The 20,311-nt window shown below is 37.3% G+C and overlaps 1 protein-coding gene across 1 annotated transcript in view; it reads left to right on the top strand.

The window, feature by feature from the left end:
* Positions 1-20,311, top strand: part of LOC104150173 (adhesion G-protein coupled receptor V1) — a 273,763-nt gene that overhangs the window by 203,547 nt on the left and 49,905 nt on the right. The window contains exon 87 of the mRNA XM_068926389.1: positions 13,075-13,232. Coding sequence (XP_068782490.1) covers positions 13,075-13,232 — 158 coding nt within the window. The remainder of the gene's footprint in view (positions 1-13,074; positions 13,233-20,311) is intronic.

Here is a 20,311-nt window from a genome sequence, read left to right as displayed (position 1 = left end):
AAGTAGAAAAAAACACCCTGAAAACCCCAAACAAACAGCGCTTTACATACTGCAAAAACCTTTGTTGGGAGCTGGAAATTCTCTGGCTGCATCGTTTGAAGGTGGGAACTAGTAAGGTTTGAAAAAAAAAAACCCACTAATATGAGGAAAAGTTGTCTGTAGTCTACTTACCAGCAAGATCATTTATTTATTAATACTAACATTCTTCACTCATCAGTAGGAGCATGGACATGACCTTAGGGTAGAAGTTCAGCAGATACTGTATTTTTGAAGTTAGAAAAAAGAGGAAACTTTACAAATGCTGGTGAGCTTTTTTGAATTTCTAGCATGTTTTACCAGACATGTTCTTAGCTTTCCTAAATGGCTTGCTTTGTTAGGTAGAAAGCCTGCTTCTTTTTAGGAAATTTACTTTGGAATAAGTAGGGTTTTTTTTTCAAAACTAGAGGCAACAAGAGCTGTGATTATTTAAATAGCTTCAGTTACGTACTCATCATGCAGAGAGAAAGAAGCATAATATTTAAAGCTGTTATGTCTGTCATCTTAAATTTCACACATGCTTTATACACAACAGATTGTTCTTTGAGACTGGAATCTACTAATGTTAGAATTTTGTTGTTGTTTTGTAAAATGTACTTCTAGAGGAGTGTCAAGTTGTGTTTTTTTTTTTTTAATCGAGGCAGAGGAGTGAACTTCTGGTCTCTTCTGTAACCAGCATCTTTAATTTCCATAGAGTCAGGACGTAATGCTTGGGTTTAGGAACCAATTCTTACAGCTGGCAACATGTTTTATGAAAAAAAATATGGAAAATATTTATAATGTGAGCATGTACATCTTTAAATATAACTTAATAATCCTAAGTTGTCTTGGTAGAAGTTTCCAATGCATAATGGATACACTTCCAAGGATTTTTCTAATAACACGAAATATCAAGCTAGTTTATAACGCTGTACTGCAGGTTCAGTTTAAGAGAATTTGAGTTGAGTTTATAATTTGCTACAATCCATGTGATTTGGCCGACATGGGTTAATCATACCGTTTGCTTGCAGACCATTCAAAAATGAGGCAGGGATTTTCCAAAGAATATAAGAGCTGAGCAACCACATCCTGTAAAGTCAATGGCAGTGGGATGTGAACTCCTTCAGGCCTCTTTGAACGCTCCCACCAACAGCGTTTAACTCAAGTATAAACTTGCGCTACTTTCACCCTACTGTGGGGCCATTTATTGGAGTTATGTGGTGCAAATATAATCAGATAGCTCCGTCCTGGTTATTTGGAACTTCTCTCTTGTTGCAGAGCAGACAAAAAAGTCTCCATTTCCTGAGAGGATCTTCTTGTTAAAAGAAACCCTTGCATATTGGAGAGTCATCATAATATGAAGCCCTGCTACCTTTCAGTTGGCCTCCCCTGCTTGAATAATCTCTCTGGCCTGCCAAGTGTTTAGAGTGCCCTGAGGCTGCTGTAATTTGTGCTGACCAACGTGAAATTGTTCTTCCCTGCTCAGTCCTGTAGAAAAATCAGCCTAGTTGGAGCAAAGGTCCTTGCTCAGTATGTCTATATGAAGATTTTTAAAGCGTTTAATCATGAGAAGTGACATATCCTATCTTCCTGAGTCATGATACCACTGTATTTGCCTTCCAGTGCTCGACTTACCCACGCCACATGACTTCTTGCTTTAAAACTTGCTGTGGGTCCAAGGTTATTATGAATAATGAGCTGTTTGAAATGGAAAGTGTATCTGAGCATTAATGGTTGAGTTCCATACAGCTGTCATGGCCTTTGGGTCTTATTTTTATCAAGGTATCGAAGGCCTCGTGTAGTGATGCAAAAGCCAGATGTCTGTTTTTATCAAGTCTTATCATGGCACTTTTTGGTAAGGGATGAATAGCATTTAGAGAAACAAATTGTTATTGTTATTATGTAATAGTAGTTTAATTTATTTTTAAAAGAATGGAAAATGTTGCTTTATTTTAATGCAGCTCTTTATGTAGCTGCAGTACGTTTTGTTTACTATGACTTTTTCTTTCGCTAGTGACTAGTTTTCTGTTTCAGATACAGGCTCAGACACTGCTCTCAGTTTCTGAAACAGCACAGATATAAGCATTCACTTCTGCTGTTTTAGAAATTGTGACAAATCCAAATTTACCAGAACAGTTTATGTTTAGATGCTTGTTTATATTTTTCTCACTTAGTATATTAACTAGTCAAATATGACTGTCACAAAGTGAATCTAGTGAAATGAATCAGTATTTCAATATCTTTATTAGTTGTTTTTTAATTTGTATATAAATGTTGCAATATTACTGCTGTAAGCCAAGACAAAGGAAAAAAATACTGGTGTATCAATGTGAGGACTAACATGAGATACTGTAAAGGGGCCTGATTCTCTCAAACTGTCATGGATCCACCAGCACCCAAAATTAGCAATTATGCTAGGCCTCCTAGAATTGAGCCTCTTACTAGTAACACCTCAAATTCCAAATATTCGTGCTAAATAAAAGAGGTCCAAAGACTGATACGTGGCCCAAAGGCTAAGTGGCACAGCCTGGTTCTGCTTCGTACTGCTTAGAACTTGCTCCCTTAGCCAAAACCACATAGCACTTGCTCTCCTGTCTTTCCTGGGCTCTGCAGAGTCCTTGTAGTGTTAAAATATATTTATTATTGGGGCGGGGTGGGGGGAGGTTCAATTCAAAATATCTGAAATATAATATTGACAGCTACCGCACTGGTGTTTTTACAACATGAAACAGGGGATGTGTAGTGTGTTCTAACAGGCCTGAGGGCATTTTTGGGAGCCCCAGGGTCTGCTGGAGTGGTGTTGATAGACTGTGGAGGATGGAAGAAGATAAATCTAGTGTAGTTTCATCAGTAATGACTTTTTGATCTCAGTCTGCCTGTGCCTGGGCATTGTCTTGAAAATAACTAGTTGGAGTGATGCAAAACAGAGTTAAGCATCGTAGACACTCGGGGATCTATGCTTGAGCAAAGATCGCTCAGCCTTCGTTTGTCAGGGCAGACATCCCCCACTGAGATACTGTTGAAAGAGGTGGGGAGTTCTTAGATCCTCTCTTTGTGTTCCCTTACCCAAGCAGATAAACTGTGCTTTGACCAAAACTGGAATATTCTGATTGGAAAATGTCTTTTCAAACTGAACTCGCACATGAATGCATCCATATAGGATGCATTTGAAGGGTGATTGCCTAAGCACCCTCCTGACAGGCAGAATTGCTGATGTTCTGATCCTTGACCTGGCGCTAACTTCCTCCGAAGCCTTCTCAAACTATTTGACTTCTCTGAGTTTTCTTTTTATTCTGCAAATTGGAAACTGTTGTAGCCCAGGCTAATTATATATAAATATAAATTGATGATAGAAGCAGTGCTTAATACTATCCTTTGGATGCCATTTTATTAGGTGGAGTGCACCTAAAACCTCTGGTTGTTTTCTGGAGGATTAGGAAGAAATATAATGCTTGGGATACCTCGATGCCTATTTGTTGTGATGTGCTTTGCCTTTTGCAAAAGAAACAAAAATGTAGAAATCCCTGGTGATGGGTTGCTTTAAAATTCTTATCTTTGTGTGTTATGCATATCTTTGAAGATGGACTTGTTAACCAGTAGCATTGATGCAAGACACATCAGCAATGAAAGTGAAGGTTTTGGTAAACATTTTTTTGGAGACTGGATAGTAAAGTAAACACTGCTTTGTCAGACTGCAGCTGTACATGCGGTTTCCCTCTTGTGCGACTGAAGGATTGCTTTTCCAAGAAATTTTATTATGCTTTTTAGATGATGACATATTTTGATTGACTACAGATAGAAATAAGCTTACTTATAATACAGCTATTGTCAGGCAACTTTCTAGTCAAATGCAAAATAGGAGGTAAATAAAATACATGCCATGTATGTTTTCTGGATGTGTGCCAGTATCTTTCTGTGGATGTATATAGCTTGCAGTTATTCTTTGGTTATGAATGTAACACTTCAAGAAAAAAAAAAAAAAGGAAAAAAGGTGATGTTGGGGGAACGTACAACCACGTCAGCATTTTCTTAGAGCTGCAGTGTATTTCGTATATCAGTTTTGTCCTGTTTGATGTTTGAGCTCAGTTCTCTGAGGTCACATCTTAAAAGAGGATAGAGCAGAATAGATATTCTCAGACATGATACTGAGTAGAAATAAGAAATGATCTGCAGTGAAAAAAACAAAACTCAGTTGGTCTTTGCTATTTCCTGGTTCGGGCTTGACTCCGTGGATTGACTATGAAATGTTTAACGAGTGTTCACTGGAGAAGAAAGCTTTGTTACCCTAGTACCGTACCTCAAGGGCTTGGCTGGGAAAGAACAGGTCAAGTACAGAAATAAAAGTTGCCTAACATCTTTCATCCTGAGGCATGTGCTTTCGGCATTTTTAGGTATGTATTTTCCAAGCTTTAATTTTGCAGGTTGAAAGTCCCATGCTAGTTTGTGATGGGTCTTCTTTTAAGAGATTACATCCAGAGATCCTCTTAAAATGGAAGTCCTGAACCTAATCCTGATCCTTGTGGAATACCCCTAAAGACAGCCAGAAGGGTGTTTTGTGACTATTGTGCTAGTCATCAGCCACTTCTTACTCTGTATTGTGTCTATTAGGATTAGTTTTACAGTTTTTAAATGAGATCGTCATGCAGTATAGAATCACAGAACCACAAAACCATACAAAAGTGGTTGTGGAGGGATGTGGAGAGGTCGGTCTCCACTACCCTGAGAGATGACAAACCATTCCTACGTATTCCCAACAAATGTTTTTCCTATCTCTTTTAGGCAACCTCCAGATAGAAACACTATGCAATATTCAGTAGCAAACCATTTCACTTCTTCACTTCGATCTTTCACTTCTAGGAAGTTTTTCTCAAATATGAATCTTTCTTAGTGGAATGTAAGCCCATCACATTGTCTTTTCCAACAAGGGAAATATATTGCAACATGGAGAAGATGCTATTCCTCTGTTCTTTGCAACATCCCTTTACCTACTTGTAGATTGCTATACATGTCCCCTCTCTTTTGAAAAAAAATTTTTTTGCTTTTTCAGTCTTTCTGAGGGAAGACATTTATGAGACTTCTGGTTGCCCTCATTGCTCTCCTGCACGTGTTCTTCATTCAGTTCTTTTTTTTGTTTGTTTTTGATATGTGTCAAAACCAGATGCAGCCTGCCACTGTGATTTTAGTAATGCTGACTACAGTAGAACGATTACTTCATTTTTCTTGCAAGATATATTGCTGTTCCTACTTTCGGGTATGACATCTACCCTCTTTGCAATAGCATAAAGTTACAACTCATGTTCTGCTTAATGTGAACCACAGTAATTTCCAGATACTTTTTTGCAGGATTAATATCTAGCCAATGGGCCCTAAGCGTTTGTGTGGTAGGTTTTCTGTATTTGCTTTTCTTGCCTTGCAACCCGTTGTGTAATTCAAATACTGTCAAAAGTTTCCAATTACATTTATAAACCAAACTTGCAACCTCATGAAAGAATCAAGTTTATCTAATGGAGTCTGTTGTCTAGAAAAACATTCTGATTTTGTTTTTAATTCTTCCTAATTAAATCGCAGAATCACAGAATCGTTTAGGTTGGAAGGGACCTCTGGAGATCATCTAGTCCAACCTCCCTGCTCAAGCAGGGTCACCTAGAGCATATTGCCCAGGATCACATCCAGACGGGTTTTGAATATCTCCAGGGAAGGAGACTCTACAACCTCTCTGGGCAACCTGTTCCAATGCTCAGTCACCCTCACAGTGAAGAAGTTTTTTTTCAGGTTCAGATGGAACTTCCTGTGGTTCAGTTTCTGCCCATTGCCTCTTGTCCTGTTGCTGGGCACCACGGAGAAGAGGCTGGCCTCATCCCCTTGACACTCCCCCTTCAGATACTTGTACATGTTGATGAGATCGCCTCTCAATCTTCTCTTCTCCAGGCTGAACAGGCCCAGCTCTTGCAGTCTTTCTTCCTAGGAGAGGTGCTCCAGCCCTCTAATCATCTTGGTAGCCCTCCGCTGGACTCTCTCCAAATGTTTTATCATGTCTCGTATTTGTCCAGTTATGTCTATACATCAGTTAGAGCATGCTGTTGCCTTTTCTGACTTTTGAGACAACCCAGTCATCTCAGATTTCCCCAGTGTTCCAAGATACATTGAAAACGAGTGCCAACAGGCTAATCTTGTTCTCAGGTAAATTTTTCAGGATTATTGGATGCAACTTATCAAGGCATCATGATGGAAAAATGTTTTTCTCTTATATTGTTCAGCATGTTCTGTGGTTACTAATGGACTGGAAATCGATCACAGCACAAAGCTGGGAAAGAAGTGTATTGAAACAACTTACAATTCAGAATGATTTTGACATCTGAGATCCATTCTGGAAAAGTAGTATGGTATTCAATAGAGACACTTGGAAAGAATTGCATCTTGCCAGGAATAATTAGAGTTACATGTGTAACATGCGTAAGCTGCACCAAGAAAGATTTACATTAAACAAAGATAAGTACTATGAAGCACTGAAACAGATTTCAGGAAGAAGTCGCATGTTCTTTATCAGGCTAGACAGACATCAGTCGGTAATGACTGACTGATGAGTACAGTCGATCTTACCTTAGGGTTAATGGAAATCTGAAGATGTCTCCAAGGTTTCTTTTCTTCTTTCCTTGATTTTGTTATGATGTCATGTTTTGATAAGCGTATAATCCCATTTCCTTTCAAGCTGAGAACCAATATTTTTTGAGGCCGTATGCCTTCACTGCCTTGTATTAATAGTTTTGCTATCTCTGTCTAGATACAAACCTATACTACTGCTTAAATGTTTGCTTCTTCATGGCATGTTTATCTAAACTTAGTCAGATATATAGTATGCAAGGTAATCTTGTATAACTGACCACTATTGCTCAAATGCTTTATAAATTATTTCTGTTCCTTTGTACCTGTGGAATACAAGTGTTGTCACATTAGAAGAGCTTAAGAAATTTTTCCCTATACCAGGAGGGCATTCAGCAATGTGTGTGTGGCAGAAGTTACGTATATGGTTTTGTATATCCTAATGCTGGGGTTATACAACTTGGAGATCTTTCTATATATGTTTATTTTTCACAGATTAGGAAAACACCTGCCTTCATTTAATTATGTGAAATTCTATTGAAACTACTTATGGTCCGATTTCAATATAGGCCAGCATACCTCTCTCTCTGAGTCAGGGCTTAAATGAATAAATTCAAGACCTCAGGTTAGTTTTTACATTTTTAGGTAACTCTGAGGGTTAGAAAAATCAAACTGTTTGGGGAATGGCACTTCATCCAATAGACCTGTAACATATGGAGGCTTATCAAAGATAAGCCTTCAATGCATAGACTCCAGCGTTCTGCCTGAAACTGCTAAAGTAGGTGCAAGAGGTTCAGGGTGAAGTATGACAATAACTTTAGGACCACATGAACAAACTAATGACAATGCTTAGATAACATACAGCTCTACCTGGCCTTCAGCACATAGGGTTCACAAAGCTACTATCCAAATGACCCATTGCTTGGATGTAGATCAGAATGTAAAAATGTGAGGCTTTGCTGAAAGAGGTCAGGTCAGGAGAGAAAATGATTTTAGTCATCAGCTACGATACCGTTTCCTTCAGTAAAAGGTTCACATGTACAATGAGTCATTTCTGACTGTACTTTAACAACACTCAAATTCTCACTGATGTTAAATGTTCCTGTAGCTGTATCCATGATACGATCACAGGGTAACGCTTGCTATGATGTTAGATAGCAATGTGGCATCTGTTTTTCATGCAGTTGTTTTTTGGCTGGGTTGCAAACTTCATATCTGTGTAAATAATGCATAAAAAGAACTCTAACTAAAATTGAATAGTACAACAGCTTCCGTTGTCAAAGGCAGCCATAAAGCATATCTGATCTGTTCTCTGATCTTTAAATGGGTCTTCCACTGAATTCTGGTAAGTGTAATCCTTGTTTTCAGAGTGTAGTGTAGTCTGTTGTTAGTATACCTAGAAGACTATATGAAATGGAGAGAAGACTGTGGCCTAAACCTATATCCCTTTGCATTGTGACATTTTCTATGAAGAGAATCTTCTCTACACTAGAAACAGAAATTTCTCTGATGTGAGTGGCTTGAATTTCCTCAAGAACAGTAGTTCTGATTATTGTAAATGTTGCCACCTGCTACTCTAAGCTTGGTATACCCTTTCATACTGGTTTTCTTAATGTCAGTTCTCAGCAACGTAAGTGTTTAAATAAAAACCTAGCACATACAAACAAAATAGTCCACATTTCTTTCCCTGTTAGGGAATGGAAGATAAACCACAATGCAAACATTAATCTCCTAGCTTAATGTATTCATGGAAAATGACTACTGTTACAATATCAAACAAAAAAGAATGGAACTGTATAATCTCTTCAGATTGAGAATTCATTAAAATTCTGATAACTTTGACTCATGAAGAGATATACACTGCCGTAGCTGGCAAGGTTGTCTGTGCTAGGGGTGTGCTCAGCCTCAGTCCACTGATTCAATTTCGGAGTGGTTGCTAAAACCTTCACAACATCCAGTTTTAAAGTAAACAAGTGCTATTTTTGTTTTGCTTTAAAATTCTTTGCTTAAGTGATAACTTAAGTGATTCATGCGCCATCCTGCATTCATTCACCGGGGGAAAGTAGATAGCCAGGGGCATAATTTGTCAGCAAGCCTGAATCATGCCTACAGGATTCATGGATCAAGACCTCTGCTTTGAGGCTAAAGGAAATAAAATAGTACAGAATTACCTGGACACTGCTTTGGTTTTGTACCCTACTGCCAAGGGCTATAAAGAAGTTTGATGTATAGAACAGCAGTATTCCAGAACAAGCAGAAAGTTGGAGGGTAGAAGGGACCAGAGTGAACAACATGAAGTCCTGTAAGGATTATTGCACTAGATGTAATGCCACATAGGAACAATTTGCCAGCTGAAATTGCAGATAAACATAGAGCGAAGAACTGAGTTTGCTGGTAATTCTGTGAAGCAATGCGAGAGAGCAGATCTTCTCAGAAGGTTATACTTACAACTGTGTTGAAATTAAAAGCACAGAGCTTCCACCTACTAAAAAAACCTAGAGTATTTTCAGAAGAGGTTTGATTATGAAACTCTGCACAATATCGGAAGCAGATAATAAACATCATCATCCAGGATGAGTTCATATAAGAAAAATGTTATTTTAATTTAATTTTTATTTAAATTTCACAATTTATCTCAAATAATTGTCAACTTAACAATTTTTTAGCAAGTAATTATTTGCAGAAATGTTTCCATTCTCTTGCCAGCTTTGCAGTTAGTAGAAAATTGATGAGCATATTCTAAGAACAAATATGTAGTGCCTAATCAAAGATAACATGGCTTTCTTCCACACTAAAGCCAAAATCCCAGTGAACAGAAGTTCCAAATCTGGAAAAGAGCAAATTACTGTGTAAGAAAGCCTGGAGCGTGTGAACATCCAGAAGCTAGGGTAGATCATAATCAGACTTGCCTGTTTTCATTATTAGCAACATTTCATCCACTTGGTGAAGAATTTATTGAGTAAAGATGAGTAAATGTTTCAAGCTTTGACTTTCATTACTCTTCTAGGTACACAGCCTTATTTCTCTACATGGAGGTGATGAAATGCAAGTACAATTGCAAATTCGTATGTCTGATCTTTGCCTTTTACTTTCCTGATGTAACATTAGCAGTTTGAGCAAACTCACGTGGTGCCACAGTTCTCTCTGCCTGACAACGAGCTGTGCCTAAGGCAAGGGAGAAGCTCAAGAGTTGTTCAGCTTCGTGCCCTGAATAAAATAAATAAATAAATAAATAAATGTAGGTCTAACTTCAGAGAGAAATTCATAAAACAGTAGCCAGAAAGGTGGCTGCCTGCTAACTAAACTAAAAGAGGACGCAAGGTATTTGATAAACCAGAGACTTGCAATTCTTCATCAAACTTAACTTTCCATAGTTTGAAGCTGCATTTTGAAGGGAATTGTCCTTAGAGTTCAAGGCATGACAATAGTAGAACAAAACTGTGCCTTTAACATGTGGAGCTACGTGAATTCTGTCTTGCTTAGAAAGGAGCAATGAGTGCCAGTACTTGTACTGAATACCTTCCTCCTTTATTAAAAATTCTTTATTTCCTGAGAAATTTTGCTTTTTTTTTTCAATATTAGCTATGTAAATGTGTTAACAAGTAGTTTCAGTATATATCATGCCAGTTGTTTTCTGTTTTTGCTTTAAAAATAACAGGAAAAATAAAAGCAGGCATCCCTCATGTTATGTAGCTGGAATCTCTCTGCAGATTTTAGGAAGTGGCCAGAGTCTTGAAGACAGTGCAAAGAAATGACTTCAACTTGGCGTAGTGGGGGAGGATGAGCCAGTGGGAATATGTTACTGCTTGAGGTGAACAGAGAACTTAATAGTAATGAAAACAAAATCAGTGATCAAAACAAAGTCAGTGATCAGAGCAAAGTCAAAACTGAATCAAAGACAGTTCCAGGTTACAGGAGTCTCTCGTCATATAACAGTAGTCCAGAAGAGCAAGAGTGTGGAGGCAGCAGTTGTCCTTTCACTGTTAAAAGGGAAATGTGAATTGGTAACAAAACTTCTAAAAACTATCAGAAAGAGATGCAAATTTGTACAGGCAAAATGATGTAGTAATAGCAAGTGTTAATAGGGAGTCACAGAAACTTTGTAATAAAACAAGAGTTTCAGAAGAGGCTAACAGCATTTGATTTTTTTTTTATTTTTACAAGTTCTGTTTGCTGAGAAGGCATTGCACAAGAGCACCTAATTCAAGTGATAGCCATTTTCTCAGTATTATTCAGCTTCTAAACAACAAACACTTGATCGTTACTCGCCAGAGGCAGAAGTAAAAAAAAGAAAACCTTCGTTATGCACCATGGCTCTGTCTTTCATAGATTAAAGGCTTAAATTTACAAAATGTACTGTCTGTTTAAAAAATAAAATACTTGATTGAAGGTAATACTCAGGAGTTAATGTTCTTCTTTAAACAAGTAATGCTAGTAATTATATAGTTCAGTCTAGATTCCATACCAATCTTCCTAGGTCTTTTTCCGTAACATAGTTATGTTGTGGACCTCCAACTTTGATGGAGTTTTGGGACATTTTGCTTCTATTCCTACTGTAGGAAGATGGGACACACAATAATTCCAGCTGACAAATGACATAATAGATGCGTTCCTCTAATGTGTAGCACAATAAATATTTCAGTTGGTTCCTATAATGTTATCCCTTATGTTTTCCAGTATAAAAGACATCTTTCAATATGTAAGGACTACCTGTGAATAAAACTTACAGGAAGCAGTGGTCTTGAACTGCTGACCATTAAAAAAAAAATTATCCAAAGTGAGATTTGAAATACTTAGAACTGATTAATATGGCTCTGTATGTTCCCTGTCCATGTAATTTTTCAGTGTCTTTTTAGAGCAAGGACCTAGGGATATTAGTAAAAGTGATCCATTTCTGTGGTTTTTCGTTTTTATGCTGCTTTTGTTAACTAAATATAAAAGAATGTTCATAGAAGCCTTCTAAGCATTTCAGAAGGCTTTATGACAGAATGTGAGAACCATGAAATATAAAAAAGTTCATCAAATTGAAAAAGATACAGGTAAGATTTTGCGGAAAACAGGTTATACTTGTGCCAGTCTTGTCGTCTTTTCAATATAATCCCTGAAAGTAGTGCAAGTTACTCATTCTTAATGCTAATTGGGACCACTGAAGAATACCTTTGGGGAAGAAAAACAATTTTGATACCTAAGAAATATTAAAAACTAGAAGGATAAAGCAGATGAGAGATCATGTCTAGGAAACAAACACCCTTAACTGCACTAGAGAGAACCCACTTTCCCTGTTGCTTACGATTTTGCTTAGTGCTGTTATCAGGCGATATCTCAGCCTGGTGTCGGGCTGAGCCCATACCTTCCTAAGAGAGTCCTAGACGGAATCTAGATTCTTTTGGAAACTAGTCTGGAATTGCTGTGATGTGCTGAACTGATGCCCTAGAACTGGCACAGAATGCAATGGCAGAGGTTGTAGGCTTTGTCGGACAGGCTATGCACATGTACCCAGGCAAACCTGGAAGGTGTATGAGCAAAACAAATATTCAGGCTTTTCTAACATGAATATTACAGAAGCGCTGACTCTAAACTTACTCAGCAGAGCTGACCTGACAAAGAGAAGGGCTGGGTGAGTTACATCCTCTTAATAGGGATAGTAGTGATCACATAGTCCCTAGACACACTGACTCCTGAGCTGTCCCTTGGGCTGCTCAGTTTTGCGTCATCTCTGGTGGTAGGTCAGTGGCTGTAAAGCACATTCAGGCCTCAAGGGACTTTATAGAAAACCCTAATCTCTCCTACAGTAGAGATCTCTCTTTTACTGTCATCTCCATATCCTTCATGTCATAGTCTTATATGCATAATTTGACTCCTTTTTTCAGCAATAACTCATATGAGTGTCACATCCTTATAAATAATTGTAACCTTAATAAATGAAAAGGGTAAGGAGAGGCAGAACAATTAAAAAAGTGGGAGTGAGGGAGCATTTGGCTTCAGTGTGCAAATGACATATAATTTCCAACAACGTGAAGAGGAATAGTTATCTTGTCTTTAAGACTAGTTCATTTATTTAAAAAATATGTTCCTCAAAATTTAATTTGTGGTTTCAGGAGCTAAGTAAAGAAAAGTGCATAATGCCCTTTTAGAGTTTGGTGACTAAGAATGATCACATTAAATAAATATAGCACGCATGGAGTTTGTTAAAAGTATCATTTGTCCCATTGCATTGATTTAAATCTCTTCGGTGTTGGTCAGTGCATAGTATTCAAGTATAAATCTTATATCACTTAAGGTATGATAAGGAGGTGAGAACCACTGGAAAGCAGTCCATCCTATCAAGGTTACGCTGGGAAGAGAGTTAAAGGACTTGTGGTTTGTGAAGTCAAAAAAATTTGTATTTGAAATTTCACTCATTACTATTCAAGTTGTCTCTTATGTTATAAACAGCATTATTTTCCATTTTCTCTTCAGGTGCTTCATTCCAAATGCCTACGCTGCTCTCTTCACCGCTGCTCTGGTGCCATTAATGTGCTTGGTAGTGGTTTTTGTGGTGTTCATTCACGCCTACCAGGTGACCCCACAATGGAAAGCATATGATGATGTTTTCAGAGGAAGAACTAATGCTGCAGGTATGACATACAGGCTAACTCCAAGGAAGCAAGTAAAGTTGTCAGAACGGTACTGGAAGTTCTCTCCCATCCAGAATACCCAAACAGAAACCACAGTTTAGTAAATACCTAAGCACATGTTTAAGATTAAGCATGTTAGTGGTCTCTCTGAAGTCTGTGAAAAGAATGATTAAAGTTATGCAGATGTTTAACTGTCATACCAAAGTGAGGATAAACCATAAGTTAAGAAATTAATATCACTGGTTGCGTCTAGTCTAGTAAAGGGAATAGCACTAAGAGACAGCACTGCCTGGTTTGAGCACTGGCCGACGTTCTTGCTGTGGTTTTTGTCCTGTACCAAAAAGCGCTTTCTCAGGCAGTGCGGAGGCAGGGCTCAGGGCAGCCTATGCTGCAGCCCTCCCCAGGAAGCGGCGTGAACTTGCTCACCCTGTCCTGCGAGGGGGTGATGAGGAAGTATTGCCACAAGCTGCACGGTTCTGCTTGGCCCCAGGGCCTGAGCATAATCCTTGGCCTTTTCCTTTATAGTATAGACTCAGTCAGTGACTGCCTAATCAGTGAGGGTGCCTGCATGCTGGAGTTAATACTTCTGTTTTGAAATTTCCTAGTGCTACTTATAAGTGAAATGTACTTGAAAGAAAAAATCTGTCTCATGCAAAACAGGAAGTATTGGTCGATCTGTTTTGTTAGAACGATTTCAAATACAATAACGTTCTCTGAAATAAAACTGCAGCAGTGTAGACGAATGCTGCAATAATAGCTGTCTGTGGGAAGCTTAGAATAATTCTTTTCATGGTGTCTGTGGAAAAAAAAAAATTGCTTTTATAAACAAGTGCAAGTATGTAGATTTTTAATGGAATTGTATATATTTTCTCCCTGACTATGTGAGTTAGATTTTATAAACTTTCAAATGATTCTTGAATCTTCTTTCCCAGTTTTCTTAGAGAAACAACATCTGAACTTAAAAGGAAATGTAGATTATTACAAAATTCCTTTCAGTAGTCCAGTGCATGTTCAGATTTATAAAGAGAAACTGTGTTCTTTAGGTTCAGATTTATAGTGATAATTACAGTACGTAGATAGGGACTTCTGTGTGTTTCATTTTGAACGTCTGGGGTTTAGAACTATGCTCTTTTTATGAGAAAATGAAAATAAATACTAAATATATGTGATCCAGAAATTTTGTCAAATACGAATTTCTTTCTTAGTGAGAAAGTATCAACTTGTCTAAGAGCTGTACGAGTTTGGATAAGATCTAATAAACTTAGCTTGTAAAGATGATCTTCAGGACCATGTGGCTTCCTTCTTCTTTCAGGAAAGGGACTTCCTGAAAAAATCACAAAGGTGGCTCCTTATTTAGTGTTGAATAACACAGTTTGTTTATTTACAATTAACTTATTTTTGCTGTCTCCAAGGATAGAGATTCCATGTTCATATCTTGAAGTGCAAGGCTTGCCTCAGAGCAGTTAAACCAAAAAAAAAATGCTGTATATTGGAACAATCAAGTAAAAAAAGTCAGCATGGGAAATGGCAGGAAGTACCACTAGTAGTTTCATCTAGGTGACATAAAGACATGAAAGAGTAGGGATGAAACAAAAGGCTGTTTGATTTAACATAGGACTTAGGGGATTTTTTTTCCCCAGTGGAGTATGGAAAATGGTGGAGAGAGATCGCTGAGGTGTCAGAAGGGATACAAAAATCAAGGAGAGATATTTTCAATAATAAGTCAGTAACAGTACTGCTTTCTTTAAAAAATAGGATTTTGTTTTCTACTCAGGTACCTTAATGGCAGACTGGCGTTTTGTTACCATAGGCCTTTGCAAGCAAAAATGAAAGTACCTCATGCAGTGAGTGGTTGCCTGGGGAGGCTTGCAGAGTTTGTGGTTTTATAAGGGTTCCTGCCGTCCCTATGAGTATGTTTATAGTCTCAGCTCCTAACTGTGGCACTTTAGCCACCTCCCGTGTTGTGCTGTGCCAGCGTTTCTCTGTTTCCTCCAAGAGGAGAATGACTGAACAGTAGTGTATATGTGTAGTGTCTTATTCTGGCTTGTCTCTGGTTCTCATCCCCGTCTTGAAGAACTCCCTGTCTTGTCACCCACAACAAAGACTTCCTACAGGGAAAAAACCTTCCTGATCTCCCCCAGGAAGTTCTGCACCTGTGTTTCCCCACCTTAAACGTAGATAGGTAATGAAAAAGTGAAAGCAAAGACTGCTTTGGAAAACTGTCTCCTGTACATAAGTGATTCTCTCTAGACAGGCTGAAAACCCAAGTGAATGAAACTGTAAACAATTACGATATATCAAGCACAGAGATATGTAAACACAGAAAAAAGTATTTTTGAATGTGCTTTCACATATGGTAGTAATTGTGGACACCTGTTCTTTAAATTCCAGAGAGCAAAGAGTATTGCAGAAAGAAAAAGTGGAATATACAGTCATGTAATTATCATTTATAGATAGATAATCATACAGATATCTGTTTGCATATGATTGTAATATTTGGGCTTATTCCCTTTCTGGGAGTCGTTCAGTAAGAAGAGAGTTTAAATTGCTGCATGATACAGATGACCGGTTACTCACTGTGGATTCTGCAATAATTCATACTTTTTCATGCAAGATATTGCCCCTGGGCAATGCGCTGTAGGTGACCATGCTTGAGCAAGGGGGTTACACTAGGTGATCGCCAGAGGTCCTTTCCAACCTTAACCATTCTGTAATTCTGTGATTCACTCAGTGTTGTCAACAAAAAATAAAGTAATTGTTGTCGATAAAAAAACAGTCAAGTCACTGGCTTGCATATCACCATAAAACAGAAAAAGTGGCTGGTTTTGCAGATTAAAACCAAAAGTATTTGTTATCTGACTTCTCCTAAGTTCTTCAGATCATTTCATAGCTTGTAGGGAAAGCTTGAGTAATGCCACTTAAACTGTGGTTGGTTGATCTCCTGAGGGTCTAAATTTGTGATCTCTATTGAGGAAAGCTTTTACCAGCTTTAAGAGGAGTTTAATCGGAATAGAAACAGTAAAGTTTATCCTCAGACATAGTATATACTGTTATTTTCAAAGAAATTAGGTGACTAAACTAAAAATTGAGTCAAAATATTTTCTTACTCTTTTTTCTCCTATTGTTGGAAGGTTCTGAAGCTCACCATGCAAACCAGTTCTGTCTTGAACAATGTGTTCTTACACAGCTACGAGAAAAAGTTCTATCTTCTACCGTGAAAACATTTTCCTGGATTTAAATAGCAATATTGTGTGTTACTATTTTGTGTTCTCCATAGGAGTAGAGAGTTTTTTATCCATAATAAGGGGACTCCCACAGCAGGATAACAATGTTGGGTTTCACCATACAGATCTAAGAGAAAAATTTTGCCCTTTGATAACTGCAGGGAGGAGGACCTGTTTGCACATGGATCAATAGTTTTGTGGAAAATTTCTTCATTCTTAGAAGGATATCACTGATTTTTTTTCCATGTGTTTTATTCTCAAACGTTCGTTTGTTCTATCTCCTTGCCTCTTATGCAGATACTCTTCCCAGTCCTCTAGGCATTTCTCCTAGGCATTCTTGAGTAGAGTCCCATCTCTCGCGTACCCTAAGGCTTTGAAGAAAGTGTCATAGCCCAAAGGCAGCTAGCCCAGCACAGATCTACTCTTGGTAGTTGTTGTCAATTGCCCATTTGTTTTGGCAGTGTCCTAGGACCTGCCCACAGAACTTATCATACTTTTTTCTTATGCCTGGGCTATAACTGTAAAAGAACATGATTATAAAATTATAAAATGAGGTTACAGTTGAGAATAAACACAAATAAATATAATTTGCTAACTTCTAATTTGGTCAACATGCAATTTACATGCTTCTCAGTACCCTGTCTAGAACACCAAATAGGTGATTTTTTCCTCTCATTCTCTTTTTTATTGCTCCAGAATTATTGTGTACTATTGCTGTATTATTTTACACAGTGATAAAGCTTGCCTAGGTCAGGGAGTTTTCTTCAAAGCTAGAAGACTGGAAGAAAGGGCTATGGGAGGGTCAAGAATTATCTTTTAGAGTAGACAGCTTTTCTTCCTCAAAGGTAAGTGTTGGAACACGGTGTGAAGGCTGATTTTCAAAGCATGTCGTAGCTAACTCCTGTATACTCTTTCAAAGGTAGGCATTTAGTTTGCTAGAAAAGAGAATTCAGTTTGAACTGATTCAGTTTGCCAGCCCTTCAGCAAACATGTTCTAGTGACTGATTATTCTTCTATAGATAGAAACTAACTTCTCAAAAGCTAGCCTTGAGAGAAGCCAAATATAAAGTTTGCATTAGATAAACAACCTTCGGGTGAACAAATATTTAAGTTTGCAGCAAGAAAGACTTTCTGAAGGGAATCAGCTGATCTAAAAACAGAATTCTGTGTATTTGGCTGTACTAGCAAAAGATTGAAATAGTGATAGATTGGAGATGATTTTTTTTTTCTTTACAGTCCTGATATGCAAATGTAGAAGCTGGAAATGACAAAGACAGCAGTTCAGTATTCATTGTTTTATTTCAAACTGTTTGCTAACCTTTTATAATTTCATGAAACAATTTGAAAGTAGAAAGTAAAATGTTGAGGTGAAAAATCACCTGCATTTGTTTCTGGTGACACCTTTGTTAATAGATGACCTCGTTTTATTGAACAACATAGAGTGGCATAATTTGCATGCCTTAAGCATAAATATGCAGTAGAATTTACCCGATTCAGATACTATCATTGCAAATGTACCAAAATTAAAGATTAGGAAGTTAAGTTGCCAAAACAGAACTTCATTAAGTGTGCCTTAGATATTTAACTGTAAAATGTTAACTACCTTGTTGTGTCTTCCTTCATATAAATTTCTTTAATAAATTCATTGCTTATAGCAGTGTGCAATGCCAGACCGTGAAAGGTCCCCCTATATCTGCTACCAACTGATCTTCTCAACAAACAAATAAGCCATCTGAAATGGAAGTGTAGGACATTCCAGCCTTTGCACTCAGGAAATGATGCTGAGGGCAGGGCTTTTTATTCTAAGTGAGAGGCTATATCTAAAACTATAGTTACAGATGTTCTTAGTCCTGTGAGTTATATGCTAAAACCTTTATAAATTGCAAGATATATATTGTATACCTAAAAGAAGTGAGGGAACAATGAATTATAGGAGTATTTTCATCTTGAGATGACAACTTCCATCTAGGAATCAGGAACTAGATGTTGGCTATCTCTGATCTAAGTGTTATGTGCAGTATTCATCACAGTCACATATTGAGCAAAATATTTTAATCTTCATAGCACTCATGGGGCTTTTTTGTTGTTATTGTTTTTGTATTTAGGAGGAAGAAAAACCCCGTGCCTCAGAGGTTTTTAAAAATACAGCTAAGACAAAAAGTACACACATAATTACAAGCTGAAATAAAGAATAAAGATCTGAATAAGATAATAACGGAAATTCATCATCGTCACTCATGTAATTTAGTTGGTGTTTGTGTTGTGTTTCACATACCCGAATTAGCTTTTTCCTTTAGAAAATTCTTTAAGGAATTCTGCAGAAGCAAATTAATTTGCACAAGTTATTCCTGTACAACTGTAGAATGAAAACTCATTTGATATTTTGAGTAATGCTTCTAAAGAATTTTATTATTTGGAAATGAGTAGATTCATACTTTGATTTCTTTTTTGACTTGCTATTGCGCTAAGATTTGCCATTTTTCCTTTTTTTCCCTTTTTTTTTGCAATGTACTTTTCCTTGCATAACAGTCATAGCATAAATTATGCTAAAGACACCTGTTCTTTTGTATAATCATACTATGACATCTCTTAAAGATTTATGAGAAAGTTTGTTGAAAAACTAAGATTTAGTGGAAAGGTTAGAGGGCCGGTCTTTTATGCTTTTGTGGTAGTGATGTAGTCTTTAGGCTTACTAGTGATATGTGCTTCTCCTTTAGGAGGTATTCTTTAATATCAAACTGTTCCTTTCCACAAGTAGCGGCAGATCAAAAAATATAAATGAATTAAAAATATATTAAAACAGATTGGCCACTTATTTTTGCAAATGATCTCTGAACAAAATGTCCAATTGGATTCCATGGACATTTCTGTAACAGCTGTCTGGTCTGCTACTGTTAAAGTCTGCATGTCCTTAACATTCCCAGTTTGGAATTAGACGCTTTGTCAGGAGTTATAGATTGCATGTTGGTGGTGGTGGTGGTAGTGGTGCTTTCCCCTTTGAAATGTATGAGAAAATCTCTTCTCTACTTTGGCCACAAAATCCTGTTGCCAAACTCCTTTTCTGCAGCAACTGTCAAAAGCTCTGCTACTAACTTTAACCCATCACTTGTTAAGCAATAGTCTGTAGAGGTTTTACTGAATATAGGTCTCCAACAAATGAGTGAAGTTCTATGAAGTAATACGTTCTCCCCACTCAGAGCTAGGAATAATGTTTGAAAAGATGATCCAGATTTTGCAGTAGGTCTTCAAGTCTAGCCAACAACAATTAAAAGCAATTAAAGTTGCATTATCAGTTTAACAACCTAAGGGGAAGAAACATAGTAAGTATTTGTAGGTAAACTCAGAAGATCATGAAAGCTGTATTATTTAATTGGTTCTTTTATTGACTTTTCTATTTTTATAAAAAACTTAAATACTCCAGGCAATGGAAAAAGACACAAAATTAGCCAACACAGGGGTGAGAATACAAACATTTGGATATGTTACAAATTTGTAGTGCATTCCTTATTTATTTTTCACAGTAAAGTCATCTAGATTGTTGCTAACAAGCTACAAAGACATACTCTGCATTACACTGCAGAATGTTATTATTTCCTAATTTTATTCATTAATTTCTACTTGATGTAACACTTTCCACTGCTCAGACTTGTTGTCTTGGAGAACTTTATCTATGACATCAAGTATGGAAGGAAGGAAGAAAATCTTCAAGTGGTCTACCTGACAGTTCTTCATAACTGAAAGCTTTTTTTGTAATGAACAGGCTGAAAACATAAGGAGCAGTTCTTAAGTCTACAGGCAGGAAAAAAAAAAAAAAAAGAAAATTGGCAATGTCAGAATCTTAAGTTTATTTTCCTT

This window comes from Struthio camelus, chromosome W (genome assembly GCF_040807025.1).
Source record: "Struthio camelus isolate bStrCam1 chromosome W, bStrCam1.hap1, whole genome shotgun sequence".
Taxonomy (NCBI): Eukaryota; Metazoa; Chordata; class Aves; order Struthioniformes; family Struthionidae; genus Struthio; species Struthio camelus.
This window is presented reverse-complemented; position numbering and strand designations above follow the sequence as displayed.